Source organism: Thamnophis sirtalis, unplaced genomic scaffold (genome assembly GCF_051295495.1).
Source record: "Thamnophis sirtalis isolate CommonGarterSnake01/CBP01778 unplaced genomic scaffold, rThaSir2_p1.2 scaffold_9, whole genome shotgun sequence".
Classification (NCBI taxonomy): domain Eukaryota; kingdom Metazoa; phylum Chordata; class Lepidosauria; order Squamata; family Natricidae; genus Thamnophis; species Thamnophis sirtalis.
The window spans coordinates 79,993,919-80,019,157 of NW_028261389.1; the positions used below are offsets into that span (position 1 = coordinate 79,993,919).

Here is a 25,239-nt window from a genome sequence, read left to right on the forward strand (position 1 = left end):
TCCATGAGTGAGTTTGTGTTGCGTTGTGTTGCTTCTTCCAGACACATCAGCCGGTCTTCATCCAGCTGCTACAATCTGCCTTCAGGATTTACAACTGTACTTGGCCAAATCCTGCTCAAAAGACTTCGGTGGAATCTTGCATCAAAACATTGGCCGAAGTCGGTGGGTGATTTTAATGGGTCTCTTTTAATTCTTCCTTTCAGGGATTGCATGGAGTGCTAATCGTTTTAATGAAATTAAAAATTCGGTCTCTGGTAATGGAACAAAATCCATAAAAAATTAAAAGATGACAAACTTTTGTCGGGGAAAACCCCCACAATATACTCTGTGTAACATCTGTCATACCGGCAGTCCTCGACTTACAACAACAATTGAACCCAAAATTGCTAAGGGAGTCCTTGGTTAAGTGAGTTTTGCCCCATTTTACGACCTTTCTTGCCTCGGCCATTAAGCAAATCCCTGCAGTTGTTAAGTGAGTAACACGGTTGTTAAGCAAACCTGGCTTCACCATTGACTTTTGCTTGCCGGAAGGTTGCAAAAGGTGATCATGTGACCCCAAGACACTGCAACCGTCATAAGTATGAACCAGTTGCCAAGTCCACAGAGGTACTGCAACGGTCATAGGTATGAAACAACGGTCATAAGTCACTTTTTTCAGTGCTGTTATGACTTCGAATGGTCACTAAATGAATCAGGGGCTACAAGGGGAGGAAAAGAGGGAGGGAAGGAGGAAGGGAAGAAAGAAGAAAGAGAGGAAAGAGAAAAAGGGAGGGAGGGAGGAAGGGAGGAAGAGAGGGACAGAGGGGATGAGGAAAGGAAGAAAGGGAGGAAGGAAGAAAAGAGGGAGAAAGGGAGGAGAGTAGAAAGGGAAGGAAGAAAGAGAGGAAGGAAGAAAGGGGGAAGAGAGGGAGGGTGGGAGGGAGGAGAGGAGGAAGAAAGAAGAGGGAGGAAGAAAAGAGGGAGGAAGGGAGGAAGAGAGGGAGGAAGGGAAGGAAGAAGAAAGAGAGGAAGGAAGAAAAGAGGGAGAAAGGGAGGGAGGGAGGAAGAGAGGGACAGAGGAGATGAGGAAAGGAAGAAAGAGAGGAAGGAAGAAAAGAAGGAGAAAGGGAGGGAGGGAGAGGAGTAGAAAGGGAAGGAAGGGAGGAAGGAAGAAAAGGGGGAGAGAGGGAGAGTGGGAGGGAGGAGAAGAGGAACCAAGAGGAAGGAAGAAAAGAGGGAGGGAGGGAGGGAGAGAGGGGGGAAGGGAAGGAAGAAGAAAGAGAGGAAGGAAGAAAAGAGGGAGGGAAGGAAGAAAGAGGAGGGAGGAAAAGAAGGAAGGGAAGAAGGAAAAGACGAGAGGGTCAAAGGGCCAGGATGAGTAACCTTGGATGTCTCCTGGTGTGATGCATTCCGAGGGGGTCTGTGCACGGTGGCGCATGTGCTGATCCATTTCCAATGCTCTCTTCCCAAAGCCAAGAACCGGGGCATTGCCATCCCAGTGGACCTGGATAGCCAGGTGAATACCTTGTTCATGAAAAGCCACACCAACATGATCCAAAGGGCAGCCATGGGCTGGCGCATGTCCGCCCGGTGTGGCCCCCGCTTCAAAGAGCCCCTCGGGGGGCCTTCCTGGGATTATAGGAACATCATCGAGAAACTCCAGGTAGGTCAGAAAAGTCTCTACTGTACCCCAAATCCTCGGGTAAAGCGGTGGCTAGATCGGGGAACGCCCAAAGTGGGCAACTTTAAGAACTGTGGACTTCAACTCCCAGAATTCCCCAGCCAGCATATTTGCCTATTTTATATCTATATGTTTTGGGAAGAAAGAAGAGGAGGAAAGAGGGAAGGAAGGAAGGAAAAGGAAGAAAGGGAAGGAGGGAGAGAGAGAGGGAGGAAGAGGAAGGAAGGGACAGGGAGGAAGGGAAGGGAAGAAAGGGAAGGAGGGAGAGGGAGGGAGGAAGAGGAAGGAAGGAAGGGATAGGGAGGGAGGGAGAGAGGCAGGTGAAAAGAAGGGACAGGAAGGAAGGAAAGGGAAGAAAGGGAAGGAGGGAGAGAGGGAGGGAGGGAGAGGAAGGAAGGAAGGGAAAGGAAGAAAGGGAAGGAGGGAGAGAGAGAGAGGGAGGAAGAGGAAGGAAGGGACAGGGAGGGAGGGAGAGAGGCAGGTGAGAAGAAGGGACAGGAAGGAAGGGAAGGGAAGAAAGGAAAGGAGGGAGAGAGGGAGGGAGGAAGAGGAAGGAAGGAAAAGGAAGAAAGGGAAGGCGGGAGGAAGAGGGAGGGAGGAAGAGGAAGGAAGGAAGGGACAAAAAGGGAGGGAGGGACAGAAAGGAAGGAAGGGAAAGGAGGAAAGGGAAGGAGGGAGAAAGAGAGGGAGGGACAGGAAGGAATAAAGGGAAAGGAAGGGAGGGAGGGACAGGAAGGAAGGAAGGGAAAAGAAGAAAGGGAAGGAGGGAGAAAAAGAGGGAGGGACAGGAAGGAAGGGAAAGGAAGGGAGGGGCAGGAAGGGAGGGAGGGAGGGACAGGAAAGAAAGAAGGAAGGGACAGGAAGAAAGGGAGGGAACGAAAGGGAGGGAGAGAGGGAGGCAAGAGGAAGGGACAGGAAAAAAAGAAGGAAGGAAGGGACGGAGGGAGGGAGGCAAGGAAGGAGAGAGGAAGGGAAGGAAGAAGAAAGGGAGGTTGAAGGAAAAGAGGAAGGGAAGGAGGCATCTAGATGACGTCTGATCATTGTGTTTCTGAGCTGCTGAACGAAATCCACACATCCTATTGGTGCTACAAGTCGTAGAGATCTGCGCCTCGTGCTTCCCCATTGCCAACTCAGTTCCCTCCAAAGGGGAGAACGTTGAGCGCGAAGGCTTCCTCCAGCTCTCTTCATCAGAAGCTTCGTTACCCAGATGCCCCAGCCAAGGATCTCCCTTTGATTGTCCTTCTTTCAGGACGTGGTGGCCTCTTTGGAAGAGCAGTTCAACCCTATGATGCAAGCGGAATTTTCGGTCTTGGTGGATGTCTTGCGGAGCCCAGAACTCCTCTTCCCGGAAGGGAGTGACGCTAGGATTAGGTGTGGCGCCTTCATGTCCAAGTAAGGCCTGTAGCGACTCAACAAAGTTACTCTGGAACATACGTGGCATCTCGGTTTCCATGGGGAAAACTTGGGGCTCTGCGAGCTTGCAGATATTTCATGACCCAACAAGCTAACATCATTGGTTCCACCACAAAACCGCGTTCGACTAAAGCGCGCTCGACGAAACCGCGTAGCTGACGTCATCACAGGGCAACAACAGCGTGGAGACAGAAGCACGCTGTAAACGCTAAACCTAAACCTAACCCCCCCAAACCTAACCCTTAACCTAACCCTAAACCTAACCCTTAACCTAACCCTAAACCTAACCCTTAACCTAACCCTAAACCTAATCCTAACCCTTAACCTAACCCTAAACCTAACCCTAACCCTTAACCTAACCCTAACCCTAACCCTTAACCTAACCCTAACCCTAACCCTTACCTTAAGTTGAATCGGCTTGCTTTCAAAGCGCTATTTAAAGCGCCCTTCTTTCTCCGCGCTCGCTGTTGTCGCCCTGTTGATGACGTCAGCGACGCGGTTTAATCGGGCGCGCTTTAATCGAGCGCGGTTTTGTCGTGCCACGAACATCATCAGTGATAGATGAGAGTGGGGTTTGCAGAGAGGAGGAGGAGGACTGTGGTATCTGCGAGACCACCTACTGCCACCAGTAGCCTCCCACCGTCCAGTGCGATCCCACAGAGTTGGCCTCCTCAGGGTGCCGTCGGCCAGGCAGTGTCGGCTAGCGACCCCCAGGGGGAGAGCCTTCTCTGTGGGGAGCCCCTTCCCTCTGGAATGAGCTGCCCCCGGAGCTTCGCATAATCCCCGACCTCCGGTCCTTCCGACGCGCCCTTAAAAGTTGGCTTTTTCCAGCAAGCCAGCCTGGCCTGAACAAAACAAATCAAATGATTGATTACTGTTAATTTTAATTTGAATTCTTTTTTTTTTTTAAAGGTGTCATTGTCAATTTTAATTGGGTTTGGGGATATCCTATTTAATTTCTTTTTAACTTTTGTACTATGGGTGTTTCTTTTAATGTTGGGCGCCGCCCTGAGTCCTTGGGAGAAGGGCGGCATATAAATAAAATAAACCTAAACCTAATCCTTGGTCCACTTTGATTTTGGTTGTTTCCTTGCTGGAGTTTCATAGAGCCGAGGTGGCACAGTGGTTAAATGCAGCACTGCAGGCTACTTCAGCTGACTGCAGTTCTGCAGTTCGGCTGTTCAAATCTCACCGGCTCAGGGTTGACTCAGCCTTCCATCCTTCCGAGGTGGGTGAAATGAGGACCCAGACTGTGGGGGCGATATGCTGACTTTGTAAACCGCTTAGAGAGGGCTGAAAGCCCTATGAAGCGGTATATAAGTCTAACTGCTATTGCTATTGCTATTACCCAACTAGGTAATGTCATCAGTGCTAGTAAGGAGTGGGGTTTGCAGAGTGGTGGTGGTGGTGGTGGTGGTGGTGGTGGTGGAGGAGGAGGAGGAGGAGGAGGAGGAGGAGGAGGAGGAGGAGGAGGAGGAGGAGGAGGAGGAGGAGGAGGAGGACGACGAGGAGGGGGGAAGGGAAGAAGGAGAATGGGAAAAGAGGAGGAGGAAGAAGAAGAGGAGGAGAAGGAGAAGGACTGTGGGATCATAATTCAACTCAACCCAACACCACCGGTGCCAGATGTCTTCTTCTAGTGCTTCATTATATAGAGCCGAGGTGGCGCAGTGGTTAGAGTGCAGCACTGCAGGCTACTTCAGCTGACTGTTATCTGCAGTTCAGCGGTTCTAATCTCACCGGCTCAAGGTTGACTCAGCCTTCCATCCTTCCGAGGTGGGTGAAATGAGGACAAGGATTGTTGTTGGGGGTGATATGCTGACTCTGTAAACCGCTTAGAGAGGGCTGAAAGCCCTATGAAGCGGTATATAAGTCTAACTGCTATTGCTATTGCTATTGCTATTCATTGTGAAAAAAGATAATGCTCTTTTGCTTAAGATAATTCAACTCAACCCAACACCACCGGTGCCAGATGTCTTCTTCTAGTGCTTCATTATATAGAGCCGAGGTGGCGCAGTGGTTAGAGTGCAGCACTGCAGGCTACTTCAGCTGACTGTTATCTGCAGTTCAGCGGTTCTAATCTCACCGGCTCAAGGTTGACTCAGCCTTCCATCCTTCCGAGGTGGGTGAAATGAGGACAAGGATTGTTGTTGGGGGTGATATGCTGACTCTGTAAACCGCTTAGAGAGGGCTGAAAGCCCTATGAAGCGGTATATAAGTCTAACTGCTATTGCTATTGCTATTGCTATTCATTGTGAAAAAAGATAATGCTCTTTTGCTTAAGCATAAATGCAAAGGTTTGTTCCAGGCAACAGCCCCCGTCCATTAACTACACAGTATGAGTAAAAGCTGCGCATGTAACAAGAAGAAGAGAAAAAGAGAAATAATCGGGAGGAGCCCGCTGGGTTCGAACTCACATTTTGCCCGATGTTTTTATTTTAAGGTTGATCAACCACACCAAGCGGCTGATGGAGAAGGAAGAAAAACTCTGCATCAAAATCCTTCAGACTTTGCGCGAAATGCTGGAGCAGAAAGACAGCTTCGTGGAAGAGGTAGGCCCCGGATCTTGTTCCTGAAAAGAAGAAGGTTAGATGCGGATACGGAATAACAGAGTCGGAAGGGACCTTGTAGGTCATCTAGTCCAACCCCCTGCTCGAGCAGGAGGTCCTAGACCATTCCTGACGTATCGCGTCAGTTGGGGTTTTTAAGTGGAAAGTGTGCAAGTCTAATAGGGGGTAAATGCTTTGATTGGATTTCTAGGGAAAAGTGAATGAAGTCTGGGGGGGGGGGGAATTGAACCGTCTGAAAAAAAATATGAATGGAATTGAATGGAAAATATGGAATGGAATGGAATAGAAAGAATAGAATAGAAAGAATAGAAAATATGAAATAGAGTAGAATAGAATAAGAATAGAATAGAACAGAACAGAAGAGAAAGAATAGAAAATATTAAATAGAGTGGAATAGATTGGAATAGAATAGAATAAGAATAGAATAGAACAGAACATAGAATAGAATAGAAAGAATAGAAAATAAGAAATAGAGTAGAATAGAATAAGAATAGAATAGAACAGAACATAGAATAGAAAAAATAGAAAATATTAAATAGAGTAGAATAGAATAGAATGGAATGGAATGGAATAGAATAGAATAGAATAAGAATAGAATAGAACAGAATAGAATAGAATAGAATAGAACAGAACATAGAATAGAAAAAATAGAAAATATTAAATAGAGTAGAATAGAATGGAATGGAATAGAATAGAACAGAACAGAACAGAATAGAATAGAACAGAACAGAATAGAAAAAATAGAAAATATTAAATAGAGTAGAATAGAATGGAATAGAATAGAATAAGAATAGAACAGAACAGAATAGAATAGAATAGAATACAACAGAACATAGAATAGAAAGAATAGAAAATATTAAATAGAGTGGAATAGATTGGAATAGAATGGAATGGAATAGTATAGAATAAGAATAGAATAGAATAGAACAGAACATAGAATAGAAAGAATAGAAAATATTAAATAGAGTGGAATAGAATGGAATAGAATAGAATAAGAATAGAATAGAACAGAACAGAATAGAATAGAATAGAACAGAACATAGAATAGAAAGAATAGAAAATATTAAATAGAGTGGAATAGATTGGAATAGAATAAGAATAGAATAGAACAGAACATAGAATAGAAAGAATAGAAAATATTAAATAGAGTGGAATAGAATGGAATAGAATAGAATAAGAATAGAATAGAACAGAACAGAATAGAATAGAATAGAATAGAATAGAACAGAACATAGAATAGAAAGAATAGAAAATATTAAATAGAGTGGAATAGAATGGAATGGAATAGAATAAGAATAGAATAGAATAGAACAGAACATAGAATAGAAAGAATAGAAAATATTAAATAGAGTGGAATAGATTGGAATAGAATGGAATGGAATAGTATAGAATAAGAATAGAATAGAATAGAACAGAACATAGAATAGAAAGAATAGAAAATATTAAATAGAGTGGAATAGAATGGAATAGAATAGAATAAGAATAGAATAGAACAGAACAGAATAGAATAGAATAGAATAGAACAGAACATAGAATAGAAAGAATAGAAAATATTAAATAGAGTGGAATAGAATGGAATAGAATAAGAATAGAATAGAATAGAACAGAACATAGAATAGAAAGAATAGAAAATATTAAATAGAGTGGAATAGATTGGAATAGAATAAGAATAGAATAGAACAGAACATAGAATAGAAAGAATAGAAAATATTAAATAGAGTGGAATAGATTGGAATAGAATAAGAATAGAATAGAACAGAACATAGAATAGAAAGAATAGAAAATATTAAATCGAGTGGAATAAATTGGAATAGAATAGAATAAGAATAGAATAGAACAGAACAGAATATTGGAATGAAGACTAGGCTAGAATACTTCTAATCCCACACGGACAGATTATAATTTGGAAGGAGAAGGATGGCAGGATCTGCCTTGATGAGAAGAAAGAGGTGAGGACAAAGAACCAGAGAAGAGGAGAAAGGGAGGAAGAGACACGTCGGAAGAGAAGCCGCTCCAATGAGACCTTAGTTTAATATTGTTTCTTCTTCACAGCAGCAAAACAGCCCCCGGGAGCTCCTAACCAGGAAGCAGGGCACAACATCACAACACGTAATGCCGTTTGTCTCGTTGCCTCGCCAGATGGCAGCACTTGAACGGCTGAGTAGCATCAACAGCTAACAAGAGTTGAGTTGAGGCTGGTTAGGACTTGATTGCCAAATCTTTCAAGTCAATCAATCAGAATAGAGCGGGAAGGGACCTTGGAGGTCTTCTAGTCCAGCCCCGTGCTCGAGCAGGAGATTGTCTATCATTTCAGAGAAGTGGCTGTCCAATCTCTTCTTAAAAACCTCCAAGTGATGGAGCATCCACAACCTCTGGTGGCAAGCTGTTCCACTGGTTAATTGTCCTCACTGTTAGGACGTTTCTTCTGAATTCCAGGTTGCATCTCTCCTTGACTAGCTTCCATCCATTGTTAGATAGATAGATAGATAGATAGATAGATAGATAGATAGATAGATAGATAGATAGATAGATAGATAGATAGATAGATAGATAGATAGAGATAGATAGATAGATAGATAGATATAGATAGATAGATAGATAGACAGACAGACAGACAGACAGACAGACGATGATAGATAGATAGATAGATAGATAGATAGATAGATAGATAACAGATTAGATCAATATATGATACAAGATAGATAGATGATATAGATGATAAATGATAGATGATAGATAGATAGATAGATAACAGATTAGATCAATATATGATACATGAGATAGATAGATAGATAGATAGATAGATAGATAGATAGATAGATAGATAACAGATTAGATCAATATATGATACATGATAGATAGATGATATAGATGATAAATGATAGATGATAGATAGATAGATAGATATAGATAACAGATTAGATCAATATATGATACAAGATAGATAGATGATATAGATGATAAATGATAGATGATAGATAGATAGATAACAGATTAGATCAATATATGATACATGAGACAGATAGATAGATAGATAGATAGATAGATAGATAACAGATTAGATCAATATATGATACATGATAGATAGATGATATAGATGATAAATGATAGATGATAGATAGATAGATAGATATAGATAACAGATTAGATCAATATATGATACAAGATAGATAGATGATATAGATGATAAATGATAGATGATAGATAGATAGATAGATAACAGATTAGATCAATATATGATACATGAGATAGATAGATAGATAGATAGATAGATAGATGATAGATAGATAGATAGATAGATAGATAGATAACAGATTAGATCAATATATGATACATGATAGATAGATGATATAGATGATAAATGATAGATGATAGATAGATAGATAGATAGATATAGATAACAGATCAATATATGATACAAGATAGATAGATGATATAGATGATAAATGATAGATGATAGATAGATAGATAGATAACAGATTAGATCAATATATGATACATGAGATAGATAGATAGATAGATAGATAGATAGATAGATAGATAGATAGATAGATAGATAGAAAACAGATTAGATCAATATATGATACATGATAGATAGATGATATAGATGATAGATGATAGATGATAGATAGATAGATAGATAGATAGATAGATAGATAGATAGATAGATAGATAGATAGATATGAGATAGATAGATAGATAGATAGATAGAAATAGAGATATAGATGATATACATATACATATACATATAGATCCCAAACAGCAAATTTATTTAAAATCAGTGTGTCATTAAAGATGGATTATTACATTAACATTAGCAAAGTTGGAAGGGACCTTGTAGGTCATCTAGTCCAACCCCCTGCCCAAGCAGGAGACCCTACACCATTTCTGACAGATGGAAGTCCAGGCTCTTCTTGAAAGCCTCCAGGGATGAAGCTCCCACAACCTCTGAAAGTGATCTCTTCCTTTGAATATAGAATAACAGAGTCGGAAGGGACCTTGGAGATCATCTAGTCCAACCCCCTGCCCAAGCAGGAGACCTTACACCATTTCTGACAGATGGAAGTCCAGGCTCTTCTTGAAAGCCTCCAGGGATGAAACCCATCTCCTCTTCTCCTCACTTCCTTTCTTTTTCTATTGTTGTAGGTGTCTCTTTCAGCTCTTACTTTTCATTTTCTTAAGGTGGCATTTCCTCAGATCCAAAAATAAATATCATTTCTTGTTCCCTTTCCTTCTCAAATCTACCCTGATATGGTTCCCCCCCCCTTGTATCATACTTTTGAATATATACATAAGTTTTTATTATTTATTTTCTTCCCTATTTTCCCTCCTCCACCACCTCCACTTTTCTACTTAATGGCATATCACCTGGGTTCCATATCTTCCCTTGAATTTCTTCTCTGTACGTCTTTCTCTAACCGTTCGTAAAATCTTCCCCGTGTCTTGAAGAACACCGATTCCTCTTTATCCTTTATTTTCAAAGTCAATCGGTTCATCTCTGCACAGTCTAGGATTTATTTTTTTATCATCTCCTCTTCCGTTGGTACCCTTATTTAATTTCCAGTTTTGAGCAAATACAATTCTCGCTGCTGTAGGTTACACGTAGAATCAAATAGTTCCTTCTTTCTTATATTTCGCTGGGAGGGAGAGAATAAGGAGGTCTCTGGTCTGGGCTCTTCTCTTCTGTTGTAATATTTCCTCTAACCACGTTCTTATTATAGTCCAGGAGTTAGTTGCTTCTGCACATGGCCACCACATAGGGTAGTATGGGCCTGTTGCTTGTCGTGACCTGACAAATGTATGCGTGACAAAAGCGCGCTGACAAAACCGCGGCGCTAAAACCGCGATGTCATCAACGTGCCGACAACAGTGCGCCGACTTGAGAGACCGCCTACTGCCAATTACCTCCACTAGGCCAATAAGATCCCATAGATTAGGCCTCCTCCGAATTCCATCAGCTGGCCAATGTCGACTGGCAACTACCCGGAGGAGAGCCTTCTCGGTGGCTGCTCCGACCCTCTGGAACGATCTCCCCGTGGAGATTCGAACCCTCACCACCCTCCAGGCCTTCCACACAGCCCTTAAATCCTGGCTGTCCCGACAGGCCTGGGGCTAAAGACTCCAACCCCACTCGAATAGTATGACTGTTGTGCTTTTTTAATGATGTATTGTCTTCATGTTTGTAACTTGTTTGTCCCTCCCTCCCCCTGAATTGTGAGCCGCCCTGAGTCCCCTCAGGGAAAAGGGCGGCATACAAATAAAGTAAATGAAAAATGAAAAAATGAAAATGACAACAGCGCGCCGACAACAGTGCGCCGACAGAAGCGCAATTTAAGTTAAGGTAAGGGTTAGGTTTAGGGTTAAGTTTAGGGTTAGGGTTACAGCGCGCTTCTGTCAGCGCACTGTTGTCGGCGCGCTTCAGCGCTCATTCGTCGGCGCGCTTTAGAACTCGCGGTTTTGTCACCGCGGTTTAGTCAGCCGCGCTTTTGTCGTTCGCCCTTTTGTGGGTGAACCGTTGCTTGTTGGTACTGGCAACATTTCGCTGATTTATCTTTAAACGTCTTAGCTAGTTTTCCTGGCTCCTCACAACCTTGAGGGGATCGGGAGTCTCTGGGGGCGCCTTGTCCCCCCTGACATGCGGCCGTCCATGTGTGGGTGCAGATGGAGGCAACGGGGGTGCGGCGGAGGGTGTCGGAGACTGCTGTGCCCGCAGCCAGCAACAGCCTGTGGTTGTGTAACTCCGGCAAGCGTCTGGCACGCATCTGGCACGGGCTTCTGCGGAGGAGCAGCCTCGTCACGGCGGCGGAGCGCCTGGCCCTGAAACTCAATGAGGGGCCATCTCTGAATCAGCCGCGAAGCTACATGAGTTCAGCTGCCCCAGCGGGCGCTGGGAAGCCGAGGGGAGGGTTAGCGGCAGCGGTTACGCACAAGCTGGGAAATTGCCAGTTGTCGTTCCAGGCAGGGTAGAGAAGGAGGGGGGGCGGTTGGCATTGTTGATACGTACATCATTGTGACACCCCCGGGAAGGTGGGAATTGAAAGCTGTTATGCAACTTTGGCTGCACGAAGAGAGAAACGGCCCCTTCGGTTCCCCTCGTTTATCTTCCTTCCTTCTTTTTCTCTCTCTTTCTTCTTTTTTTCTTTCTGTTCTACTTCTCTCTCTCTTCCTTTCTCTTTCCTTCTTTCCTTCCTTCCTTTTTTCCTTTCTTTTTCTTTTTTTCCTTCTTTCCTTCCCTCCCTCCTTCCCTCACTATTTTCTTCCTTCTTTCCTTCCTTCCTCCTTACCTCTCTATCTTTCTTTCTTTTTCTTTCTATTCTTCCTTCCTTCCTTTTTTCCTTTCTTTGTCTTTCTTTGTCTTTCTTTCCTTCTTTCCTTCCCTCCCTCCTTACCTCACTATTTTCTTCCTTCTTTCCTTCCTTCCTCCTTACCTCTCTATCTTTCTTTTTCTTTCTTTCCTTCCTTCCTTCCTTTTTTCCTTTCTTTGTCTTTCTTTGTCTTTCTTTCCTTCTTTCCTTCCCTCCCTCCTTCCCTCGCTATTTTCTTCCTTCTTTCCTTCCTTCCTCCTTACCTCTCTATCTTTCTTTCTTTTTCTTTCTATTCTTCTTCCTTCCTTCCTTCCTTTTTTCCTTTCTTTGTCTTTCTTTGTCTTTCTTTCCTTCTTTCCTTCCCTCCCTCCTTACCTCACTATTTTCTTCCTTCTTTCCTTCCTTCCTCCTTACCTCTCTATCTTTCTTTTTCTTTCTTTCTTTCCTTCCTTCCTTCCTTTTTTCCTTTCTTTGCCTTTCTTTGTCTTTCTTTCCTTCTTTCCTTCCCTCCCTCCTTCCCTCACTATTTTCTTCCTTCTTTCCTTCCTTCCTCCTTACCTCTCTATCTTTCTTTCTTTTTCTTTCTTTTCTTCTTCCTTCCTTCCTCTCACTCTCTCTTTCTCATTCTTTCTCTCTCTCCCCCCTTCCTCCCTCCTGCCTTCTTCCTTCCTTTTTTCCTTTCTTTTTCCTTTCCTCCCCTCCCTCCTTTCCTTACTATTTCCTCCCTCCCTTCCTCTGTCCCTCTTTCCTTCCTCCTTACCTCCCTCCCTCCATTTCTTTCTTTCTTTCTTTCTTTCTTTCTTTCCTTTCTCTCTCTCTCTCTGTCTGTCTGTCTGTCTCTCTCTCTCATTCTTTCTCTCCCCCTCCCTCTCCCTTCCTTTCTTCTCCACTGCTCCTCCCACACACACCAAGGCTGAACGAATTCTCTTCTGCCTGGGCCATCCTGCAAAGCAGGTAGCCTTCACCCAATCCGCTCTCCAGCTACCCACCTGCTTCCCTGCCACGGAGGCCGTTTCCCTCCAAGGCCTGTTAAGGGGACTGATGCCCTGCTGTTCTAGGAGTGGCTAGGAGGGATATGAGGCCGTCCTCTAGAAGCACACCTGGCAATACAGGTGGGCTTCGTGGGTGGGTGCATGCTTTTTTTTTTAATGCACACTTACAACACATGGATTTTCTGATAAATTCAGACGGCTCGTGCAGCTTCCTTGCAACCGACAGGTGTTTCCTGAATTTTAATTCAGGGAGAAGAAACAATCCTGCTGTGAGTTGTGCTTCTCCAGAAGAAAGAACCACGCAAACCAGCCAGAGCTCTGTTTAACATTGACACGTTCCTGTTGTTCTCGCAGGACTTTTTGTTCTTATCTCCGCGTCGCTGTTGTTCAACAACAGAGCCTTACTCACGGTTTACAATAAGGCCCTTATGCTGCTGCATCAAAGCCTACTATGGGCTGCATTATCACGGCAGAAGGATTGGGAGTCAGCTGAGTGCTATTTACATTCCGGATTAGTAGACTTTGGAAAGCTATAAAGTCCCTGTAGGGGGAATGCCGGATGGGAAGAGCCGCGGGCTTCTTAATGTGAATAATGGAAGTTGTTTACCAGTTTGTGTATCACCCTGGCTTTTTAAATATGTGCTGAGGATGTCCAAAGAGCTTCAATTCAAGGCGCTCTTAGAATAACAGAGAATAGAATAGAATGTAGAATATAAAATAGAATCCAATAGAGAATAGAATAGAATATAAAATAGAATAGAATAGAGAATAGACTATAAAATAGAATAATAGAATCAAATAGAATATAGAATAGACTATAAAATAGAATAATAGAATCAAATAGAATATAGAATATAAAATAGAATCAAATAAAGAATAGAATAGACTATAAAATAGAATAGAATATAAAATAGAATCAAATATAGGATAGACTATAAAATAGAATAATAGAATAGAATAGAACATAGTATATAAAATAGAATCGAATAGAGAATAGAATAGAATATAAAATAGAATTGAATAGAGAATATAAAATAGAATCGAATATAAAATAGAATAGAATATAAGATAGAATATAAAATAGAATAATAGAATAGAATAGAATAGAATATAGAATAGAATATAAAATAGAATCCAATAGAGAATAGAATAGAATATAAAATAGAATCCAATAGAGAATAGAATAGAATATAAAATAGAATTGAATATAAATTAGTATAGAATAGAATATAAAATAGAATAGAATATAGAATAGAACAGAACAGAACAACAGAACAGAATATAGAATATAGACTAGAATATGTTAGAGTAGACTATAGACTATAGAATAGAATAGAATATAGAATAAAAAATAAAATAGAATAGAATAGAGAATTGAATATAGAATAGAACAGAACAACAGAACAGAACAGAATCTAGAATCTAGAATAGAATATAGAATAGAATATAGAATAGAATAGAAAATAGAATATAATATAAAAATAGAGAATTGAATATAGAAAAGAACAGAACAGAATATAGAACATAGAATAGAATATAGAATATAAAGTAGAATAGAATATAGAATATAAAGTAGAATAGAATATAGAATATAGACTATAGACTATAGAACAGAAAATAGAATAGAATAGAGAATTGAGAATTGAATATAGAATAGATCAGAACAGAATATAGAATAGAATAGAAAACAGAATAATGCAGTTTCTTTTAGAATTACAACAGATGAGTTGTGTTTCGCGATGCAGGCTTGAAAATAAAATACCCAGGAATACATTTGCCACCCTCTTTAATTCTTACTCTCTGTTTTGACCTTATTAAAGGGGAGCAATCTGCGGAAAATACTTCTCAACCGCTATTTCAAAGGAGATTACGGAGGGAGCCTCAACGGTCATCTGGCTGGCAGCTACGGCAAACCCCTGCAGGGTGGAGGTAACTAGGGTTTGAAACATCTGGATGTAGAACAGCTCTGTGGGTTTTTTTTCCCCTAGTGTAGTTCAGGGGAATATATTCGTGGAAACAGAGAGATACTGTAGTTTGGCCTAGTGGTTAATGCACCAGACTAGAAAGCAGGGAACCGTGAGTTTATAGTCTTGGCCTTAGCCATGAAAATCAGCTAGTCCCACCCTTAGGTGTGAAGGCCAGCTGGGTGATCTTGAACCTGTCACCAGGAGATGGTGAGTTCTTGTCCCACTTTAGGCTTGAAAACAATTGGGTGACTTTGGGCCAATCACCAGGAGATGGTGAGTTCTAGTGCCACCTTCGGCTTTTAAGCCAGCTGGGTGACTTTGGGCCAATCACCAGGAGATGGGGAGAAGATAAGATATAAGAGGAGAGGAGAGAAGGTATAAGAGAAGAGAGAAGAGATGAGATGAGATGAGATGAGATGATGGGATGGAATAACAAGACAAGACATTACAAGTTAAGAGATAAGAGGAGAGAAAATGAGATCACCCTTAACTGAAATTTTAGGAATAAGCCTTCTTTTTCCCCCCCTCAAAAACATCCTTAATATCCCAATTGACTTGTCAATTAAACTCATTAATTTCAGGGACCTTCTCGGGACAAGATGTGGACAAATCCGGGGCGTCCATGCATGACATTCAGTGCCTCTTGGATAAAGAAGGGGCTTCGGAACTGGTCACCGATGTCATCGTTAGTACCAAAAATGACCGGATATTCTCAGAAGCCATCTTGCTTGGCATCGCGTTGCTCGAAGGAGGAAACACCCAAATCCAGGTGCATTTTGGTACCTTAATATCTCCCAGCCAATTTTAACCCTTGGAATTTTCTAAGGCAAGGAAGAAAACAGGACCAGGTGGAGAATGATTAGGAAAATAGCTAAAAATATAGCAGGTATCATAATTATGTATGTATGTATGTATTTATGTATGTATGTTCCAACATAACTCTGGAACGCCTCAAGCAATTTCAACCAAACTTGGTACACAGATGACTTACTCTCTAGAAAAAGACACTGTCGGGGGTAAGACACCCCTAACAGCCCTCAGGGTGTATGTTCTGTTAAGATACAGCCTGTTGTGCCTTAAAATGGCTTCTACCGTACTGCCGTAAAACAACTTCTATTGTACTGCCGAAAAATGGCTTCTACTGTACAGTGCTGTGGAGTTGCCATGGTTAGGGTTAGGGTTAGGCTTCACAGTACTCCACTCCCTCTCATAAGGGGGGAAATCCAACATTAGAAATTATGCTTGGTCTGGAGATTTTCCCCCTATCAATAAATATCCGGGCAACGCCGTGTTATCAGCTAGTTTTCTATATAAGCCACAGAAAGGGCTGTCCCCTGGCCAGCATCTGTAAATATGTGGTGTGTTATTTGTGGAATAGGGTTTTCAATAGAAAAAATGTTCCCAGGTACAGGGAGTTCTTGACTTATAATGATTCATTTAGCGACCACTCTAGGTTACGACGCCTGAATTAAAAAAGTGATTTATGATCATTTCCTGTCCCCCGCTTATGGCCATTGAAGCCATCCCTATGGTCATGTGATCTAAATTAGAATGCTTGGCAACTAGCATTTACTTATGACAGTTGCAGCCTTCCCCGGGGGGGGGGGACACCATGTGATCCCATTTTGCGAACTTCTGACAAGCAGGAGATGCCAGATTCACGTAACAATTGTGTTACTGTCTTAACAAGCGCAGTCAGTTGTTTAACCACTGTGGCAAGAAAAGATGTAAAGTGTGGCAAAACTCACTTCAACAACTGTCTCGCTTAGCAATGTACATTTTGGTCTCGATCGTGGTCGCAAGTTGAGGAGTGCGCTAATGTGACCTCACAATAAAGTTAGAGCCTTTAAGGGTGTTTCTTATCTGAACTACTTCACAAAAATTGATACTTGAGTGATTAGGAGTTAAATTGGAGAGAAAAACGGGAAGATACAAAAAATAAAGGACAGCTTACCTGATCAAACACAGGTTATGTGTTCTGACCCCCCCCCCCCCCCGGTCCAGTAACGAATGCCGAGACAAGCTTAACTGGAATGTCACAGCACTTTATTAGCAAGAAACCAAAACCTCGGTGGCTGAAAGCCAAGCATAACAAACAGATAAGAACCTTGGCAGCAACTCAGACTTCGACAGATAACAGCTTCTCCAGCGTTAGGAATGACGTTGAATCCTGCAAAACCAGGCTCCTCCCAGTTTCTCTTTAAATACTATCTTGAGAGGAGCCTAATTACAATCACCTGGGTCCAATTATCTTTGGTAACTGCGTAGCTGCTCTCTACGTCGATCTACCTGGCATTGCCGGGCATCCAGGACCAACTCCCTTGGCCTCCTCCCCACTGCTCCAATGCATGACGTCAGGATCACACTCCCTTGTCTCCTCCTCACTGGTCCAAGGCTCAGGTGCCTCCTGGTGGCCAGCCAGCCTCTCTGAGCCCTGCTCGGAGTCGGAACCCAGTCCAGGGTCCTCCACATCCTCCAGAGCCGACTCAGAGGGCCCCTCGCTGTCGGAGTCTGGTGGCAGCTTTAACGGCTCCCGCTGGGCCACAACAGTTATGTATGAGTACAAATTACGAATTAGCAATTTTAACATATTAAAATCCATTTTCTTTATTGATCTTTTTAGTGATAGCCTCAAACTTTTGTTATCTGATGTATATGTTTTTTTCTCTTTAGTATTCCTTTTACCAACAATTAAACGAGCGGAAAAAATCCGAAAAGTTTTTTAAAGTTTTGTACGATCGAATGAAAACAGCCCAGCTGGAAATTAGGTCCACGGTGACGGTGAACACCATTGATCTCAGCAGCAAGAAGAAGGACGAGGACACAGACATGACCATCTCAGCTCCAAAAAAAAGAGGTAAACAGGAAAAAAAAGGGGGGGGAAATATTTCTTGCCTTAGGCTGGTTTCAGGGCAGGCAGGAGAAAAATAGATTTTGGTTAAATAAAAAAGCAGGAAAAAGAGCATTTGTGATTTTGCCTGGCTCGCATTGATGTGTATCCTACCTGAGCATAAAAACCTAGTAAATAGATAAAGGTTTTCCTAAATCACTATTGTCCTTCTTACAACTTCAAGGTAGCTTGTGATAAAATGACATACCTTGAAGTACAATTCTACTGTTATACAATTCATTTGTTCGTTCATTTGTTTGTTTATTCATTTATTTGTTCATTTGTTTGTTCATTTATTCCATAATTTATATGTTCTTCTCATGTACATAACTCTGAACAGCTAATGGTTAAAATAAATAGAAAGAAAACGAAACACAGTCGATAATAAAAAGAGAAACAGATCAATTTATTCGTTCATCATTCATTTTGATTACGATTGATTCGTTAATCTGCAGGCAGTCCTCGACTTACGACCACAATTGAGCCCAAAATTTCTGTGGGCTAAGCGAGATATTTGTTGAGTGAGCTTTGCCCCATTTTACGACTTCCGTTGTTAAGTGAATCGCTACAGATGTTAAGTTAGTCAACCGGTTGTTCAGTGAATCCAGCTTCCCCATTGACTTTGCTTGTCAGAAGTCGCCATAGGGGATCACGTGACACACACACACACACACACACACACACACACACAGAGGATACTACAACCGTCATAAATATGAGTCAGTTGCCAAGCATCTGAATTTTTGAATCATGTGACCACAGTTGTAAGTATGAAAAATGATTTTTCAAATTTGTAACTTTGAACAGTCACTACGAATGAACTGTTATAAGTCGAGGGCTAGCTATATTTTATTTATTATAACTACTAATTATTATTGTTGTTGTTGTTGTTGTTGTTGTTGTTGTTATTATTATTATTATTATTATTATTATTATTATTATTATTATTATTATACAATTGTATCACAGCGGCCAGTTGTTTCGCCGGATTTGGCATTGGTTACTAGTCGGGCCCCACCCAGGGGCCTAGGACGTCGTAACGTATTTTCGTAATATGCGTGCAGATCCAAGCAGTGCGGCTTTTTGCATTTGACTGATGGTGATTTTGTCAATTTTTAACTGTCTTAAATGTAATTCCAGTGCTTTTGGAATAGCACCCAGTGTGCCAATTACCACTGGAATTACCACCGCTGGTTTGTGCCATAGTCGTTGAATTTCGATTTTTAAGTCCTGGTATCTTGCAATTTTTTCATGTTCCTTCTCGGCGACCCTGCTATCACCTGGTATTGCGATGTCTATGATTGTGACCTTATTTTTCTCAACCAGTGTGATGTCTGGTGTCTTATGCGCCAGTATTTTGTCGGTTTGTATACGGAAATCCCACAAGATCTTGACCATCTGATTTTCGGTGACTTTTTCAGGCTGATGTTCCCACCAGTTTGTTGCTGTTTTAATATTATAATTTTTGCACAAATTCCAATGGATCATTTGTGCTACTGAATTGTGCCGCAATTTATAATCAGTCTGTGCGATTTTTTTACAGCAGCTGAATATGTGATCAACAGTTTCATCAGCTTCTTTGCAAAGTCTGCATTTGGCATCATCAGAGGATTATTATTATTATTATTATTATTATTAATAATAATAATAATAAGAAGAAGAAGAATTGTTAAGGAATTTTCTTGGAATAAGGGCTCCCTGCGAGAAGTCACTTTTTTTAAAACTGCTCAAGTTGTGATGGATGTCGCACGGCTGCGGTCAGCCACCGGGGTTGAGCAGTGAATTTGATCCGATCTCAAAAGGTTTATTGAAGCATGAAAGCCGCATTTATCTGTCATAACCTCAAGCAGCACTTACTTCTCCCGGGATTGATGGGCACAGAGATTGTGCCACCAACAATTGTTTTCAGGCTGCGTTAAAGCAAGTATTTGTGTGGCGCGAAGAATCGGCACCGAATGTGAAGTCCCAGTTAAGGTGATTGATTGCTCAGGATTACGTACGGGAATCTAGTGAAGCTCATGGTCAGCCCTGAATTGTGTCTGGATACAAATCAGTGGAATTTCAAGAGGGGTTGAACGTAGATTGTTTGTGAGAACGTAAGGATTCTACACTGATTGCTCTCTTGACTCCATCCCCAGTCTCTGCCTGTCCTTCTCCTACAGTATATGAAGCACTCATTCCTCTGTCCCCAAGGTGCTTTTTTCAGGAGGCAACTGGACTTCCTTGTTTTTTCTTTTGAAGAGGTTTTGCTTCTCATCCAAGAAGCTTCTTCAGCTCTGACTGGATGGTGAGGAAGGGAAGGATTTATACTCCTTGCAGACAGCTGGTCATTTGCATCCTTTTAGGGAGTCATTGAGGCCACCTGGAGATTTCTTTCTTTCTCTTTGAAGACATTTTGCTTCTCATCCAAGAAGCTTCTTCAGTTCTGGCTGGATGGTGGGGGAATGGAAGGATTTATACTCCTTGGAGATAGCTGGTCATTTGCATCCTTTTAGAGAGTCATTGAGGCCACTTGGAGGTTTCTTTCTTTCTCTTTGAAGACATTTCGCTTCTCATCCAAGAAGCTTCTTCAGCTCCGACTGGATGGTGGGGAATGGAAGGATTGATACTCCTTGCAGACGGCTGGTCGTTTGCATCCTTTTAGAGGGTCGCTGAGGCCACTTGGAGATTTTATCTGTGTCTTCAGGGTCACCTGAGTGGTGCAAATGGTTCCTGTAGTCTGCAATTTTTTCCCCTCTGGAAATCCATTCCTTCTCCCACACCATTCCAAGAGTGTCCATCCCAAATTGTATAGCTAAAAGTCTGTAGAGATTCTCAGTCATCCAAGGTTGTGGTTATCCCAAAGATGCTTTTTCAGGAGGCAACTGGACTGTCTCTGGTTTTGCTTCTCATCCAAGGTTTTGCTTCTCATCCAAGAAGCTTCTTCAGCTCTGACAGGTGAGTGAAGAAGGGAAGGAATTTATTCTCCTTGCAGACAGCTGCTCATTTGCAACCTTTTTGAGGGTCGTGGAGACCCCTTGGAGGTTTATCTAAGTCCTCAGGGTCACCTGTAGTCAAATATGACCTGAAGGATTCCCCCCCCCCCCGCAGGACACATACAAGAGGGATAAAATGATAACAAGAGGCCGGCTGTTTTTTTCCTAGGATTTAGCACATCATATGAATGTACAGTACGATGCGTTCATGCAAAAATGGGAAGTGTCAAGAGTATATCCATGAACTGGAATAGGACTTAGTTACAAGGTCAGCCAATGAATAGACATGGCAACTGGGTCAGCCAATGAGGGCTGTTTGGAAACCGAAACAGAGTGGAGCCAGGGCGTGGCTTAGCCCTGCAGCTCTGAGTCTATGCAAAAGAATGAAGTTAGTCTGTTCTTTGTTCTCTGAATTGAAACTGAAACCGATCTTCCCTCTCTACCACATTGGAAGAGCCACTCTTGGCATTGTATATATATATATATGTCTCGTGTTATTATGTATATAAAGAGAAGTTAATGAACCCTGCTGAATCAGTTACCTGTGTGCGCTTTCTGGATTTGATTTCTGCAACAAACTCTGACAGGAATGGCCTCTATATGGCTGGCATTTAGTGTTATGAACTAAGCTTTCTTCAAGCTTCTAGTGAATTAATTAATTTGTTTGTGTGGTCTGATTGCTGGCATGCAACCCCTGATATGAGCTAGCGGTGTGCGGCGGCAATGCAATCCTAAAATGCATTAACAGAGGGATACAATCAAGCTCAAGGGAGATACTAATACCACTCTATAAAGCCCTAGTAAGGCCACACTTAGAATACTGCATCCAGTGTTGGTCATCACACTATAAAAAAGATGTGGAGACTCTGGAAAGAGTACAGAGAAGAGCCACCAGGATGATTAGGGGACCGAAGGCTAAAACATACGATGGACAGTTGCAGGAACTGGGCATGGCTAGTTTAGGGAAGAGGAGGACCAGGGGAGACATGAGGATGGTCTTCCAATATTGGAGTGGCTGCCCCAGAGAGGAGGGGGTCAATCTATTTTCCAAAGGACCCGAAGGCCAGACAAGGAATAATGGATGGAAACGAATCAAGGAGAGATTCAACCTGGAAATAAGGAGGAACTTTCTGACAGTGGGAACAATCAACCCATGGAAGAGAAGTTGCCTTCAGAAGTTGTGGGAGCTTCATCCCTGGAGGCTTTCAAGAAGAGACTGGGCTGCCACTTGTCAGAAATGGTTTAGGGTCCCCTGCTTGGGTGGTGGGGTTGGAATAGTTTTTTAGTTTTATTTGACATTTATAGGCCGCCCTTTTCCCTGAGGGGACTCAGGGCGGCTTACAATTTGTAGGAAGGGAGTGCAAGACAAAACACAAAAAGAAAATGTGGGATATAATAAAATAAAACAGTAAAACTCAACATTCACTCAGCATTCGGGTGGGGTGAGATTAGGGTCTTATCCCCAGGCCTGACGGGATAGCCAGATCTTGAGGGCTGTGCGGAAGGTCTGGATGGTGGTGAGGGTACGAATCTCCACGGGGAGATCATTCCAAAGCGTCGGAGCTGCTACTGAGAAGGCTCTCCTCTGCGTAGTCGCCAGTCGGCACTGACTGGCAGATGGAATTCGGAGGAGGCCTACTCTATGCGATCTGATGGGACGAAGAGAGGTAATCGACAGAAGGCGGTCTCTCAAATAGATGACCTACAAGATCCCTTCCAACTCTGTTAATTTAATCTAACCGTAATCCAATCTAAATCACCAGGAATCAGAAGGGACTCAAAGGATGGGACAGAGAAAACCCCATCGTGCTCCCCACGGCGCAGATTGAACGGCAATCATGTTTCTTTCCCCTTGTCTACAGTTAGAGACTCCACCCTCCACCTGAAGGAAGGCATGAAAGGGCAACTGGCAGAAGCCTCCACCGCAACCTCCAAAGCTTACTGTGTGTACCGCAGAGAGATGGATCCGGAAACGGACCTCATGGGACCAGGATCGGAGGCTGGATGCGCGGACGAAAAATCCCCCGAAGAAACAACCATGAGTCCTGTCATTGTGATAATGCAACCCATCTTGAGGTTCCTCCAGTTGTTGTGCGAGAATCACAACCGAGAACTACAGGTAGGCTACGGTATTATTACAGTGTATTTACAGTGTCTTTGGTTGTATCAACGGAGGCATAGAATCAATAGCAGTAGACTTAGACTTATATACCGCTTCATAGGGCTTTCAGCCCTCTCTAAGCGGTTTACAGAGAGTCAGCATATTGCCCCCAACAATCCGGGTCCTCATTTTACCCACCTCGGAAGGATGGAAGGCTGAGTCAACCCTGAGCCGGTGAGATTAGAACCACTGAACTGCTGATCTAGCAGTAGCCTGCAGTGCTGCATTTAACCACTGCGCCACCCTTTATAAAGGGTGCTTTATAAAGCCTTAGTAAGGCCACACCTGGAATGGAATGGAATTAGGGGAATAGGATAGAAAGGAAAAGAACAGAACAGAACAGAACAGAATAGAATAGAATAGAATAAAATAGAATAACAGAGTTGGAAGGGACCTTAGAGGTCTTGTAGTCCAACCACCTGCTTAGTCAGGAAATCCTACACCACTTCAGACAAATAATTGTCCAATCTCTTCTTGAAATCTTCCAGTGTTGGAACATTCACAACTTCTGGAGGCCAGTTGTTCCACTGATTAATTGTTCTAACTGTCAGGAGATTTCTCCTTAGATCTAAGTTGCTTCTCTCCTTGATGAGTTTCCACCCATTGCTTCTTGTTCTACCCTCAGGTGCCTTGGAGAATAGCTTGACCCCCTCTTCTTTGGGGCAGCCAGTCAAATATTAGAGCTATTATGTCACCCCTGACCCTTCCTTTCATCAAATTAGACATTCCCAATTCCTTCATATGTTTTAGCCTCCAGTCCCCTAATCCTCTTTGTTGCTCTTCTCTGCACTCTTCCTAGAGTCTCCGCATCTTTTGAGCATCCAGTTTTGGTCACCGCGTGACAAAAAAAAGACGTTGAGTTCAAACTGAGTTAAAAGTAGGATACGTCCCCTCCGAATCGTAATATTAGCGAAGTCTTTCAACCGTGGCTTAGCGTTATTTGCAATTTGAACCCTTGTCTAATTTTCATCGGTTTGTATGGTGCGTTTGTTTCCTCCTCTTGTTTCCCAGAACTTTTTAAGAAACCAGAATAACAAGACGAACTACAACCTCGTTTGCGAGACACTTCAGTTTTTGGATTGTATCTGCGGAAGTACCACAGGCGGGCTGGGACTTCTGGGCCTATACATCAAAGAAAAAAATGTTGCTTTGGTCAATCAAACTCTTGAAAGTTTGACCGAGTACTGTCAAGGCCCCTGCCATGAAAATCAGGTAGGTTTAGCCCCTCGGAAAGAATCTGGATTGAATGTGAATTCAGATTTCCTTTCTTCCATTCAAAAATCCCTAATTAATAACCTGGGGTTGAAAACCTTGGACTTTCTATTGTGGAAATTTATTCACCGTATTTTTAGGAGTATAAAACACTCCGAAGTATAAGACGCACCTAGCTTTTGGGGAGGAAAACAAGGGGAGGGGGGAAATCTCCCTCTGCGTCCCAGCAATTTGCCTCCTTGCAACAAACAGCAAACAGTACAGAAAATATACACTGTTTGTAGTGTTATATTTCAGACTATCCTTGTACAGATGCTGTTAAAATTGATGTGGCTTTCTGGAAGTATACGTTATTTAAAACTATTTAAAAGAAGATTACAATAGCACTGGGCCTCTTCAGATCAAGCATTTATTTTTAAAAGCTTCTTCGTTTTGTTCAGCTGTCTAGAACAATAATAAAGCAGTCATTAAAAAATAAGTCTAATCATTTGAACATTCTGTAGGCATTTATAGTTATTGACTTACCTCCTTGCAGCAAACAGACAGATTAGCACAAGAAAAAATATCTGTCTCTGCCTCCCAGCAATTTGCCTCCTGCAGCAAACAGCCAGTTTCACTTTCAGTTTCTGCAGGGGCCTCCCGATCATCAGCTGTTTCAGGCTGCAGGGATTGCTATAGCCTATTGTAGCCTCCACAAGCCCCATTTTCCCCATTTGCTACAAGGAGGTAAATTGGGAGGCAGAGGCCAAAGGGTAGGGGGCGGTGGGTGGGTGGGGCTACATTCAGTGTATAAGACGCACCCAAATTTTCACCCTCTTTTAGGAGGGGGAAGGGTGCGTCTTATACTCCAAAAAATACAGTGTTTGTGTGTCTGTCAAACTTGTTCCAGATAACAAGATATTGTAAACATGAACAAAGGAAGTAAATACAGATAAATGGGGACAGTATGCACCCCACTTTATGGACCTCTTAATAATGGGGTGAGGTCCACGGTAGACAGTTTGAAACTGAGGGTTTGAGGATGTGACAATGGAGTCGGGTGGAGCATTCCAGGCGTTGTCCACTCTGTTGACCTTATTCATCTTTCGAAGAACGAG

General features: G+C 42.5%; 1 protein-coding gene across 1 annotated transcript in view; it reads left to right on the plus strand.

The window, feature by feature from the left end:
* ITPR2 (inositol 1,4,5-trisphosphate receptor type 2) overlaps positions 1–25,239 on the plus strand; it is a 168,017-nt gene that overhangs the window by 104,328 nt on the left and 38,450 nt on the right. The window contains 9 exon segments of the mRNA XM_087722382.1: positions 42–162; positions 1,452–1,642; positions 2,910–3,052; positions 5,514–5,622; positions 14,758–14,866; positions 15,486–15,673; positions 17,578–17,761; positions 22,632–22,888; positions 23,942–24,142. Coding sequence (XP_087578508.1) covers positions 42–162; positions 1,452–1,642; positions 2,910–3,052; positions 5,514–5,622; positions 14,758–14,866; positions 15,486–15,673; positions 17,578–17,761; positions 22,632–22,888; positions 23,942–24,142 — 1,503 coding nt within the window.